Consider the following 14,739-nt stretch of genomic DNA (forward strand, 5'->3'; position numbering starts at 1 on the left):
TGTACGTATGTATATCTTCATATATATATTAGGTTGGTGCAAAAACAATATCGTTTTCTCACATATGTTACTTTTAAATATGATTTCTGAATTAATTCATTGAAATATATAGCCATGTTATATATCATTTTCAAGCGGGGGTTTCGCTCTATCGAATCGTGTTATTCGTCACCATTCTCAATCTCTTCATTCATTTTTGCAGGCTTTTTGACAGTATGGACAAAATTCAAATCTGCAAGATTTTCTTGTTCCAGTTCCAGCTAGGCTGAAAAGCTGCCGAGATAGTTTGTGATATCCATGATGCATTTGGCCCAGGAACCACTAACGAACGTGTGGCACAACGGTGGTTCATAAATTTTGCAATGGTGACAAGAGCCTTGAAGATGAAGATGGTCAAGGCCGGCCAACTGTGGTTGATAACAAATGTTTGAAAGCCTTAATTGAAGCCGATCCTCGCAAAACCATACGAGAAGTTGCTGTTGAACTCGAGGTCGACCATTCAATAGTCGTTCACCATTTAAAGCTAATAGGGAAGTCAAAAAAGTTGGATAAATGGGTGCCACATGAAGTGAACGATAATCAAAGAAATCGTCATTTTGAGGTATCTTCTACGCTCCTTCTGTGCAACAAAAACGACCCATTTCTCGAGCGGATTGTGACGTGTAATGAGAAGTGGATCCTCTATGACAACCGGTGATGTTCAGCACAGTATTTGGATGCCGGAGAAGTTCACAACACTTCCCAAAGCCGAAATTGCACCCAAAAAAGGTTACAGTAACTGTTTGGTGGTCTGCGGCTTCTAGAATCTGGGCAAAACAATTACAGCAGAAAAGTACTGCTGACAAATTGACGAAATGCACCAGAAGCTCCAATATATGTGCCCGAGATTGGTCAATATGAAGGGACCAATTCTCCTCCATGACAATGCTCGCCCGCATGTTGCTCAACTGACCCTGCAAAAGCTGAACGAATTGGGCTACTAGACTCTGCCTCATCATATTAACCGGATCTCTCACCTACCGATTATCACTTTTTCAGGCATCTCAACAACTTCCTGTATAAAAAATGCATCAAAAGCCGAGATGATGCCGAATCGACCTTCAATGACTTCATTGCTTCCAGAACTCCGGATTTCTATGCTAATGGAATAAATAAACTTGTTTCTCATTGCAAAAATGTGTCGATTCTAATGGTTCTTATTTCGATTAATAAAGTTTATTATGAAAGGAGTTATGATCTTTTGAAGTTGAACGTCAAAAACGACATTATTTTTGCACCAAACTAAAAAATATATATTTGAAGATTTGTCTATACCACATTATGTTTTGTCTTTTGAGACCGCAATGTCACGAAAACAATGGTATCATGTTGATTTGATCTGATCTTCTATAACACAATATATATATATATATATATATATATATATATATATATATATATACACACACACACACACACACACACACACACACACACACAGAGCAGAATTCCGGAATACGGTTTTTCAGGTTACAATGTGGAATACAATGTGTTTCCGGCTCCTGGTTACGGTATTTATCTTATCTTACAGTGTTTATTACAATGTTATTTGATTGTATACATGTGTATTATATACTGTACTGTATTTTGTTACTGATTTTTAATAGGACTGCATAAAATTTTGCTTAGGCCCCACTATATGGCGATTTCACATTACGCTCCCAAACCCGGAATAGATTAATGCCATATCCCGGGGTTCTACTCTAAACAAGAAAAATTAATGATAAAATTATAAATTGAATACATTACAATCGAAAATAAGTAATTATGATAAGGAAAAATCCTTAATCCATTGATTTTCAAAGATAGAATCTTTTCATCAGAGGATAAACATTAATAAAATATAAATAATTAAATTCAAAATTTAACTTAAATTTGAATAACTAATTAAATTTAAAAAAATATTTTGTGGACTAAAAGGTTGTTTCAACAAAATTAAAAAGAGTTCAAATTAAATGATTGATTATTTGATTTTTACTTTTACTTTTTCATTCTATTTAATCATTTACACATTTAATGTGGTAATTCATAAAGAACTGAAAATTCTAAAAGTAATTGAATTTTTATTAATAAATAACTAATCAATTCTAAAGATAATTGAATTTTTACTGATTAATAACTGAATTTTTTTTAAATAACTGAAAAATAATAAAGGTAATTGAATTTTTATTGATAAACAACTGAATTATTCTAACAGTAATTGAATGTTTAATTGATAAATAACAGAAAAAATTCTAAACATAGTCGAATTTTAATTGATAAATAACTTAAAAACACTGAATCTTTCTTTCACAGATGTTCCTTCTGCACCTACTGGTTTGGAAATAAGCAACGTTACCAACAACTCAGCCGACTTAGCATGGAAACCTCCTGTCAATAATGGCGGTACTCCACTAACAGGCTATGCTATTGAATATAGATTAGCACCAAGAACATTCTGGACCAAATCAGCAACTGTAAATGCAAATACCTTGACTCACACAGTACCTAAATTGAATGAGGAAGCCGAATATTATTTCCGCATTTTTGCCATTAATGCTGAAGGCTACAGCAAAGCTCTTGAATCAACTGATGTTACAAAACCTATGAGACGAATCGGTAAGTTGTCACTTTTTTTTATAACAAACAGGGCAATCTGACGTCACCCTGTGCCCTAATTTCTGTAAACCATCTACTTAATATTATAATCTGAGATGCGTGCAAAATATGAGTATAAATATGCGTGCTCCTTGTGAGGTTCGAAACTCACAACCACTATCAGTTAGTATGGTGCACTAACCGATTGACCCATCAGGACAATTAAAAAATGGCAAAATTATTAATTACATTAATCAAAATAGGTGATTGTTGTTGTTTGGGTTAGAATTCATTTTTACTTTCCTTTCTTTTTTATCCCCCCCTCTCTGTCTGCCTCTGCTTACAGTCAAATATGTATCAATCAATGAATCTCAAAAAATTGTCGGTTATTAAATTTGTTCCTGGTATCATAGATGATAGTAGGAGTATTTCTTGATGTGAAAGTGAAACGTTCTCGGACTCCCTCTATTTATGATTAATCATCATCCTGATCATTAATATATTCGATTAATGTCCATTTTATATGCTAGTATGTATTGGTCAGCTTTTAGAAATTGACTTCTAACCTTTCGCAAGTGAGATCATAATCAAATCTTGCTTAAAACGTTCGCCCCACCCTCAAGAAAGAAAACGATTCTTTGTCTTTTATTTCCCTCTATCATCCAAACACTCCGAAGGAAAGGAAAGAGAACGAGAACGAAAACGAGAAAGAAAGTGAAATATAGATATTTCTCTCTTACAAATGTACTATCTATTCATTTGGGTGGTAGTATCAGGACTTATCACTATAGAATATTAGTTCTCTATGATATTAATAATTAATGATATTATTAATCTACTTAATGTTTTAATTTGAGATGTGTTCGTTTCCGACACAATTAGAGTAAAGGTACTTGTGTTCAAGCAAGTTTAGTCAAATTTGGCTTAAAACGTCTTCCCATTTTTCCCTCTTTTAACCAAATAGGCAATAATATTAAAATGATGAGAGAATCTAAATAGCTCAATGAAAACTAAAATAAAACGGTATATAATATACTAAAGTGGTTTGTTTGAAGCATTAAACTATTATAAAATTTCTGTGTTACCTCCCATTATTCTGCATACGAATTCAAATATTAAATTAAAAAAAAAATAGTTATTGGAAAAAAAATTTAAGTTAAAAATTGAAATAAATTAATATAATCACTAATTAAATTAAAATTAATCTAACACACACCAAATTACATAATATAAATATATAAATACAAGAATAACTGGGGAGTATCTGTGCCACTAATTGCAGAAAGACAAAAGAAAGCGATGTCACCAGTACTTAAAAGTCATGCAAGTTTTAGGAGATTTAAAACACAATTTGATAAAGGGGTCTTACCTTGAAATATATTGTGAAACACGATTACACACATTAGATTGTATAAGTTGAGAATAAATCAATAAGAAGTCCTAAAAAATCATGTTTGTTTTCCTTCTAAACACTTGTATATTTCTATCCTTGCATTCTACTAGTCGTCTGATATTTCTATAAAATAGATATCATATTGAACAATTCTGTTTAAAATCTATTAAAAATAATCTTTTGATACTATATAAATTCTGAATAGTTTTCATATTTGACTTGACATGAATTACATTTTTCTTTCCAGCTCCACCTGGTCCACCAATCTACTTCAGAGCCACCCAAGTCGGACCCGACTTTGCAGTGATGGAATGGAAATCACCTTTGTCTGATGGTGGTTCAAAGATCTTGAAGTACATCATTTCCCAGATTGGTGTTACATCAGAAGAAAGGAAAAATATCATGACTGTTTCAAGCTATGAACATAGTTGCACACTGAAGAATCTGAAACAAAACCTGGATTATTATTTCAGCATCCAAGCTGAAAACAAAGTTGGATTGAGTGATTTCTGTGATGCAGAATATGCTGTTACTCCAATGAGAGCTCTGCGTAAGTTTTTCCATCGATTTTTTTTTTGTTGTTAACAACAGTTTTAGTGTGAAATTAAATTTTATTTATAAAACATTGTACGAGCATTTAATAATTATAATCCTTTTGCTAATTACAGAACGCCCATCCAAACCTGTTGGACCTATTAAGGCTACTGATATTCAGAAAACATCCATGAAAATATCTTGGAAACCACCAACAGATGATGGCGGAAGTCCTCTGACTAGTTACATTGTTGAAATGAAAGAATCTAACAGACAATACTGGAATGTAGCGAATAAAGTGGCTGCTTCCATTACTAGTTACCCACTTCAAGACTTGAGACAGAATACTGAATATGATTTTAGAATCACTGCTGTCAACAAAATTGGTCACAGTGATCCTTTGGTATCAGATGTACCAACCATGGCTAAGAGTTCGTTCAGTAAGTAACCGTTATTAAATGTACAAAATTATTGTTAAAATATTACCAAATATTTTGGAATCTTTTTTCTTTTCATTTTCAAATTTTTTAAAGAGTCAACCATTAAAATATCTTCTTGTACTTTCAGGTGTACCATCTCGTCCTAAAGGACCTTTGGAAGTTGTCAAAGTCTCTTATGACTATGTTGATCTAGAATGGAAAGCACCAGAAAGTGATGGAGGAACTCCAATCATTAAATACATCGTTGAATACAGATCTGCTTCTCGTCTCACTTGGATCAAGGGAATGGAAGTTGCACCAAATACTTTTGTTACTCGAATTCTTGGTTTGGTAGAAGGAACAGAATACTTTTTCCGTGTCATTGCTGTCAATGAAGAAGGAGAAAGTCCACCTTTGGAAACGACTGAAGCAACAATACCAACAAGAGAAATATGTAAGTTTACTTATTTTTTATTAAATGGTTTGTATTTCTATGATGAATTAATTTCTGTAACCAGTCTCTTCGTTTAATAATGTTTTGGTAATCATTATCTTAAATGAGATACCGACTTTTAAAATCAGTTCTAATATGCTGAGAATTATACACGTATGGAATAAACTCCCTACATTAGTTGTTGGCTGGTGAGACATTTTTTCCTTTAATCCTCACAAGTTTCCCGAAATTTGCCTAAACTACACCTTATGCTTTTCTCTATAAACACGTATACATGAATATTAGGACTCACACCGTTAATTTTCCTCACAATTGTACATTATCTTATTACTACACATGTACTGTTGATGAGCTATAGTGTAGTTGAGCACTGTGAACAATGATTCATGCTACTATCAAGAATTTGATGGAACTTAAAGTTTTTCAGGACATCGGTCAAGTTCATCTTACTTTATATATCCAACTCTTGGAACACTAAATGTTGCTCAATCTAAGAAACTTAATGGATCACACACAAAAATGCTATGTGTCATCTGTAACATAGTGTGGTGAGACCATGTGACGAACAGAATGCTGGATGGTTGCGTTCCATGCATGCAGTTGTTTAATGCTTGCTTTTGGTACTTGCTGGACATGTATCTAGATATGATGAACCTGCTGAAAAAGTGCTTGTGTGACCCCCACAGGTCGAGTGATGGGCTGAAAGACTCTTCTGGGAAACACTGATTTTTTCAAGATTGGAGCTACTGGCTGCAGTGTGTGAGCGAATATCATTGCACACAAATTTCTAAATATTTCATCATTAATTGATGGATTGATCAAGACAAGATTATTATTATTATTATTATTATTATTATTATTATTATTATTATTTCATAGTCATCTCAACTTTCGGATAATTTATTCTTGAACATCAAATCAATTCCTTTGACTTTAGACATTCAAGCTGAGTCTGGATGATAACAAGTCTCAGATTTCCAGTGCTGTCCATCTCTTTCAATAACCTTTGCAAATAAATGTGTATTATTGCAACAGCCACTTACCATTGACTTCTCACTTGTGATGGCGCTCGATTTTTACTGGAATTTGGGTGGCAAAATGTCCCTGACTTATCGCACCCATCTAGTGGAGGTCTGGTTAATGTATTCTCTCCTCATTCTTTCCATTCTTCTTGACCCTTCTCGACTATTTGGTGTGGTGCAAATTAACATTGCAATTTTTTGTGCATGTGTGTGTGGGGGGGGTAGTTCACTTACAGTTTTATGGTTTCACTTTTCTTCATTCCATCTTTTGTTTTACTTCTGTTGCAGTTTTCTATATGGCCGGTTAGCGTTTGTAGCTCATGTGTGTTAGTTTCCACATTCGGGCGTTTTCCTCAAGATTTCAACTGTTTTCAGTGTCTATTATTATTATTATTATTATTATTATTATTATTATTATTATTAAAATATATTATTTACTCATGTGACATTTCTTTTTTTTAATTCTTGTAGTGCCACCAGGACCACCTTCCAATTTGATGGCTACAAAACTTGGTAAGGACTTTGTTACTTTGGAATGGAGACATCCTAAAGATGATGGAGGGTCTAAAATTCTTAAATATACCATTAAGAAAAGAAAAGACAAGAAGAGTGACTGGCAACGAATCATGTCGATTGATGGCCAGACCACTACTTACAGGGTAACTGACCTGCAAGAAAACGTTGCTTGTTATTTGGCCGTGTGTGCCGAAAATAAAGCTGGTACTAGCAAAGATGCTGAGATCCCAGAAGCTATCGTTCCAGAACGAGAAGCAAGTAAGTAACATTTTATTTAAAGCTATTATTTGATAATTTTATCGTTCTCTTTTCCAAGATTAGACAGGTATAACTAATTCCCTGAAAAGAACAGATTTGCACCAATTTTATGGCTCCCTTACGGATATTGAAAAAAAAAAGATATAATGCTACTAAACCTTATGTCTAGAATAACTGTAGAACTTTTGATTAAAATTCAATACATCATTTTCATGCTAGAAAATGCCTGAAATTGAAAGCTTAAATTTAAGTGTCTTAAGGCAAAATTAAAATTCGAGGGATATTGCTTAATTGCTATCTAATGACTATGGATAAAATTCAATCCAAATCTGAAATATTTGAATTTTCAAGTAGGGTGTTGTGTTCATATTATACCCCATAAAAACCGTTTAAAATACTCCATTGAAACTAAAATTTGAAAAATAGTTATTAATTAAAGTCTTAAAGTTATTGGTAAAATTTCACAAAAATTAGAGATGTTTGAATTTTCATGAATAGGTTTCGCCTCCTCTTTTCCCCATTGCATAAAACTAAATGAAACTAAACATAACCTACATTATGCCTAGCTGCGTTCTAAAATTCATAATGATTGGTCAAATAGTTTAGTAGTGAATCCTATAGATAGAAATATATAAACATATGATCGTACCTAACTTTATATATAGAAAGATATATGATCTTCGTAAAGTTTTCTCTGATCTCACAAACTTTGTTTTTCTTTTATATTTGTAGCTGTTCCTTCTATGCCAATTGGACCTCTTGAAGTTACTGACGTGCAACGTACCAACATCAGCATTAAATGGAAAGCACCTGCAGATGATGGTGGCGCTCCTATCATTGGATACAGTGTGGAAAAGAAACACTCTAAGGCTATATTATGGTCTAAGGTTGATGAAGTTAATGCTTCAACATTCACGATGACGATTCATAATCTTTATGAGAAGAACGAATATTTCTTCAGAGTCATTGCACTGAACAGAATTGGAAATAGTTCTCCACTTCAAACCGATGCAGCAACACTCGCTCGAAGTCCATTCGGTAAGTAAAAATTAAATTATATTCAGCAAATATATTAGTAGTAATAAAGGTGGTATTTTATCAAATGTAAAAAAAAAGCTAATGCTTAAATCTTTTTTCTTTAATTTATTACCAAAAACCTTTTGTAAATACAGCATTATTTGATGGTTAAATTATTTTAAAGATATACTTGATTTCATAAGTTAGTTAGAGCATTCATTTATATTATATATAAAAAACTGGGTTGTTTATAAGCAATATTTACCAAGAAATATTTTATTAAATAATCGATGAAATTAATTCTGTCTTTCCGCACAAGATTTTCACAGTAAACGGAAAACTGAGACATAAGTGTTACTAATATGCAGCAGAAGGCAAAACAATCCAAAGATGCAATGCTGTCTATAAATTACCTTTATATACATACTGAACAACGTGTCAAGCAAACTACATTAACCTCTTATATATATATATATATATATATATATATATATATATATATATATATATATATAAATTACAATAAAGTTATCAAAGAGTAAATGTTTAACAAAGCAAAACTTATCAAGATAAGAAAAACTCAACACTATTAAGAGGAGCGAACAACAACATAAAATCAAAGATGAGGAATAAAAGTTATATATAGCTTTATTATAACATCAAAACAGCAAGGAAAAGTTAAGGGGAAAATTAAGAAACAACCTCTTTAAATCATGACATTTCGAAGTTAAATGCTTCTCATCAGAAGAGGAGAAAGACCAGAATTTTTAGAAAATGGTTTAATGACATTTACATATAAATGAGAATGAAAGAATAGGATATATATATATATATATATATATATATATATATATATATATATATATATATATATATATATATATATATATATATATATACACGATAGGCCACTATGAAATAAAGGGGATCATTGTGTAGATAGATAGATAGATATAGTTAGTTAGTTAGTTTTTATCCGAAAACCAGAAGATGTATTTAATTTACACTCAATATTGTATTCATATTTTTATGAAGTACGCCTTACATGTGTTTTGTTGAATAGCTGAAGCCCACCAAACATTTAATTAGAGACAAACATATCTCTCTTAGAAAACAGTTGAATTTTTGCCTGAAGTGAAAAAGGATTTGCTATAGGAAAAATGTTGATAAAAGGAAATGGAAATATTAAAAGTTCACAAAAACATGAGAATAAAAAAGCACGTATTAGTGTTTATAGCCCCCCCCAATAATTGAATTAAATATATATATATATATATATATATATATATATATATATATATATATATATATATATATAGATAGATAGATAGATAGATAAAAGAATGTAAGAATGAATAAAATAGTTTTTTTTTTCTTTAACTTTTTATTTAGTATTATGTCATTATATTTAAGTTAGTTTTTGCCTTTGTATAAAAATGTTTGTTGACATTAAAAAAAATGTTTTTCTCTTTCAGATGTGCCATCTCCACCTATTGGTCCTTTGAATATCACCAATGTCACTCACAACTCAGCTGACCTGGAATGGAAACCATCTGAAAATGATGGTGGCACACCTATCACTGGTTACTTAGTTGAATATAGAACAGCCACAAGGACAACATGGTCAAAGGCAGCAACAGTTGATGCTAAACAAACGACATATACTGTTGGAAACTTGATGGAAGGAACTGAGTATTACTTCCGTATCATTGCTGTAAATGCTGAAGGACACAGCCGACCACTGGAATCAAGTGAGGTTATTAAACCAATGAGAGATTTGGGTGAGTTTTTATTATGATATTATTCTTCAGTTTTTATTATTTCACACGAGATTTATATTTATATATTTTTTAATCTTGCATTAAAAATTTATTAGAGGAATTCCTATACTAAGATAGGTAAAATTTAGTCCCCGAACAGAATAGTTTCACACCAATTTTATTTTTCCTTATCACTATTAAAATCAAGGTATAATACTTTTAAACGTTATAGCTAGAGTTCTTATTCAATTTTGATGTAAATCTATTTCGTGATTTTGATTCTAGAAAATATCTTAAATTAAATCTTTTTTTCTATATGTTTTTATTTTTATAATAAAATTATTTTCCCTATTTCATTGACCATTATAGATTTCTAGGCAAAAATTAAAGCGACTTAGGTTAATTTATCATCTGTTTTCTTGGGAAATATGTGTGCTTTCAATAACTTTTATATTTTATCCTAAGGACTCTTTATAACAAATTCAAATTCAGGAAATCTGGCTTTATTGGTATCTTATAAGTATAAATCTAATTTAATGTAAACCTTAAAAATTGGAATCTTCAAATTAGAGGTTGTGCCCATATTTTCCCCTAAAATTTCTGTAACTCGTATAAAATACTCCAAAGAAACTGAAATTTCTGGAATGCTTATTAATTGATGTCTAACACACATTGTTAAAATTTCACAAAAATCTGAAGTTTTATAAAGAACTTGCACCCTCTCTTTATTCCATTTGCCTAAACTAAACTAAACTAAATATAGCCCAAATTACACATTATTATGCCTAGCAATGATCGGTTAATTAGTTTAGGAGAGAATCCTTTAACTTTATATAAATAGAGATGTATTCATACATTCCAAAAATTAAAAATATTTATGTTTAGAATATTTTGTTTACTACGCATGAAAAATCTTTTCTTCTATACGCCTTCATTTTTATAATAAAGTAAAGTGATTTCCCCTGTTCTATCGATCATTATATTTTTCTAGGCAAATTTGAGTAAATTTAGGTCAATTTATCATTTGTTTTTTTCTAGAAAAATATGAGTTTGCTTTCAATAACTTCAATAACTAAGATAGTGATCCATATAAGAAGTCGGAGATCCTTTCATTCCTACACTCAGATTTATTAACACTCCCACCTATTTATTTAATGCAAATTTGAAAATTTTCAAATGGAAGATTTTGCCCATATTATACAAGAAGAATAGAAAGTAGATTTTGGGTTTACTTTCAGCAGCCTTGTAACTCTCACATCCTTTATTTTGTCCTATATTTATTCCATAAGCGATATTTCTGACAAAGAGGAAAGAATTGCTGTTTTCTGGGTCAGAATCTATTCCATTTAACACTTACTGGTGGCAAGTTGAAGTAGTATTTTTTTAGATCCTTACGTCAAGTGCCTTCATTCCTTGTCTGGAACAATTTCCATTAAAAGTATATGCTCTAAGAATCTTTTAACATATTCCAAAGAAACTTAAATTTGTGGAATATTAATTGATGTCTAATACCTGCCACCTATATCTTTTTAGCATTGTTATTATTTCATATTTTTATCTCGCTATTCCCACTTTAACATGATATATTTCATTTGCATCCAATAATTCTTATATTATTTTATCCGGCCTGATGACTTCCCCTAAAATAGTTTCATTCAAGTAAAATTTCCAATATTTTGTTTACTATTTTGAAAAATTATTTTCTGTAACAATTTAATAAAATTTTAAAAATCAAATTCATTCTGCCAAAAATAGTCCTCCATACATTTCCCACATGAACACAGTTTCGTTTGAGTGAAATATTCAATCAATGAATTTTCTTTTTTTTTTCAGTTGTGCCGGATCCACCTCAAAATCTGAGAGCAACAAGAATCAGTGAAAACTTTGTTGAGTTGGAATGGGAATCGCCGAAATACAATGGCGGCACACCGCTCACTAAATACCATTTGCAGATCTCTCCATTCCGACCAGACAGTTGGAGTAAATTATGCTCAGTTCCAGCTCTTGATACTTTCTGTAAAGTTACCCATCTCGATGAAAATATGGAATATTTCTTCTCGGTTTGTGCTGAAAACAAAATTGGAAAAAGCAAAACGTGTGAGACTGCCAAGGCCGTCATCACTAAGAAGGGACTAAGTAAGTATTTTCTGTGAATTAATACCATTATTTATATATTGAGTATTTAGTTATTGTTAATCAATCTTACTAAACTGTATTGCTATAGTTTTATCTTAACAATTACTCTCTTTTTTATTTTATTTTTTTTTCTGACTACCACAGGAAACATAATGTCGACCACTTGTTTGGAAAAACATCTAAACCCACGTGGTCTCTACAAAAACATAGAAATAAAATATTAAATAATTTAATTCCTCATTATCGTTACACTATAATAACATCAAGCTTTATACTATTACACAATTATGGTGTTTTTCAAGTGTGTCTGTTTATACATGAATATAAACATCTGATTGATAAAAAATGAATAGACTGATTATACATTACTAAGACAATAGATTTTACGATGTCACTACTCGAATTCGAATCTCACATAGGTGTGAAGATTTTTTTCTTAACTGAATATGAGTTTTAAGAATTTAAATATGTTAACAAAATATAAAAATAAAAAAAAACATTAAAGCAATATATTTTGAAAACCAGAGATGACTTTCTATTTTACAGTTTAAATGTTTCCAAACTTTTTTTTTAAATTTTGAATTGTCACAAATTAATTCATTTTTTTTTGTTTTTCAACAATTATCGAAATATTAGTAGAGCTGACTTATTTATGAAAAACTCGAAATGGATTATGGTGGACTTTATTTGGGAATTAAATTATTTTTTATAGTATTTTTACAAATATTATTTTATATGATTAATAGTAAATAAAAAAAGTATAATGAAATCGGTAATTATTACAGTTATGCTGACAAATTAAATGTATCTCATAAGTTTGAAAGTAGTTGACACAAATATTAAGAAATAACTGGACGAAAACAATCCTCTGAAGATAAACAATATAAAACAATTTATTGAATAATTTCATAACCGAAGGAATTACTATTTAACTAAGTCATATCTAACAATTAATATGGAAATAAATGGTTTTTCTTATTTCAACTTAACAATTGTAAGTTTATTATCAAAAATTATTTTTTATTTGCAGTCATTCCTTCGCGTCCAATTGGTCCATTAACTGTCACTGATGTACAACGTAATTCTATCAGCCTGAAATGGAAACCATCTGCAGATGATGGTGGTTCACCCATTATTGGCTATATTGTTGAGAAGCGCCATGAATCCGCTAAATACTGGTCCAAGGCTGGTAAAGTTAGTGCTGAAACCACAGAATATCGCGTTACTGGTCTCCAAGAGAAGACCATGTACCATTTCAGAGTAATCGCTGAAAACAAAGTCGGTGAAAGTGAACCTCTTGAAACGAAGGATGCAACCATGGCAAAGAGTCCATTTGGTAAGAAAAGAAAAATGTATTTTTCTTATAAATTTCTCTATATGTAAATATTAATTTTTAATAACAATAAAAGTATGAGAATGCAAGTATAAATTAAAGTTTAAGTGAACCATGTCGTGTTCTAATACCACTATTGCCAATTTTATTTGTTTTCTGATCATTTTTCAGATGTACCATCGGTTCCTTTGTGTTTGGAAGTGAGCAATATTACCTCCAATTCTGTTGATTTGACATGGAAGCCACCAAATAGCGACGGCGGTTCTCCATTGACAGCTTATCTTATTGAGCACAAGTCTGGCACAAGGACATTCTGGACCAAGTCTGATACTGTAAATGCAAATACTCTTTCTTCCACAGTGACTAAACTAGCCACAGACACTGAGTACTATTTCCGTGTCTCTGCATTAAATGCTGAAGGTACAAGCAAACCAGCCGAAACGACGGTTGCAGTAAAACCAGTGAAGAAGATTGGTAAGTTTCTTTTCGAATTATGCTGGACTAAAACTATGTTTTATATTAGTTGCATATTAAAATAATTTACTACTAAAGAATAATATGCACGCACTGTTTGCCATGACCTGTTAACCATTGAGCCTATTTTTCTTTGCAGTATTTAATATATACTGTGAATTTCATTAGAACCAATTTTGTTAATAAATAAATTGATTTATTAATTAATCTGTTGTGAATATCTTGAATTGTTTCAATTCTGTAACTATAACTTTTCGGAGGAAAGTGTAAACACTTATATTCAAATAAAAAACTATTTTTATTTTTTATTAATTTATGAAAATTTATTCCCTGTATTTGCTCATGTTTATACGGCATTAAATTGAATTAGAGATCTAGTTCTACACTATTGATCTATTTTAAACTTGGTTTAAATTGCGATATTCATATTTTGTATGTTGTTATATATGTGATTTCCTTGTTGAAAATGATCATTCATCGGTGACTGTTCAATAGGTATCGAATTCCAAATTCTGACTGTTTTAATCAATAAAAACATTGTATACATTATATTATATATACAGAAATTATATATATATATATATATATATATATATATATATATATATATATATATATATATATATATATATATATATTAGTGTTGGGACGATTAATCGGAATGGAGAATCGGAACTTTTGCTGGAATTGGAATCGGAAAAAATGTGTGCCTATTTTCCGATACCAAAAACAATTCTTTTCAATGTCTCTTATACGTCATTTTGCTTCAAACAAAATGTTCTGCTGTTGATAGTCATGTTGGAATAT

General features: G+C 30.8%; 1 protein-coding gene across 12 annotated transcripts in view; it reads left to right on the forward strand.

The window, feature by feature from the left end:
* Positions 1-14,739, forward strand: part of LOC145241637 (titin-like) — a 698,616-nt gene that overhangs the window by 577,768 nt on the left and 106,109 nt on the right. For all 12 annotated transcript variants that reach the window (XM_080104717.1, XM_080104725.1, XM_080104729.1 and 9 more), the window contains 10 exons: positions 2,335-2,637; positions 4,257-4,559; positions 4,678-4,983; positions 5,111-5,416; positions 6,910-7,212; positions 7,945-8,250; positions 9,705-10,010; positions 11,823-12,125; positions 13,156-13,461; positions 13,630-13,932. In XM_080104717.1, the coding sequence (XP_079960843.1) occupies positions 2,335-2,637; positions 4,257-4,559; positions 4,678-4,983; positions 5,111-5,416; positions 6,910-7,212; positions 7,945-8,250; positions 9,705-10,010; positions 11,823-12,125; positions 13,156-13,461; positions 13,630-13,932 (3,045 nt within the window). The remainder of the gene's footprint in view (positions 1-2,334; positions 2,638-4,256; positions 4,560-4,677; positions 4,984-5,110; positions 5,417-6,909; positions 7,213-7,944; positions 8,251-9,704; positions 10,011-11,822; positions 12,126-13,155; positions 13,462-13,629; positions 13,933-14,739) is intronic.

This window comes from Euprymna scolopes, chromosome 20 (genome assembly GCF_053919585.1).
Source record: "Euprymna scolopes isolate OS-2025 chromosome 20, ASM5391958v1, whole genome shotgun sequence".
In the NCBI taxonomy this organism is placed as follows: domain Eukaryota; kingdom Metazoa; phylum Mollusca; class Cephalopoda; order Sepiida; family Sepiolidae; genus Euprymna; species Euprymna scolopes.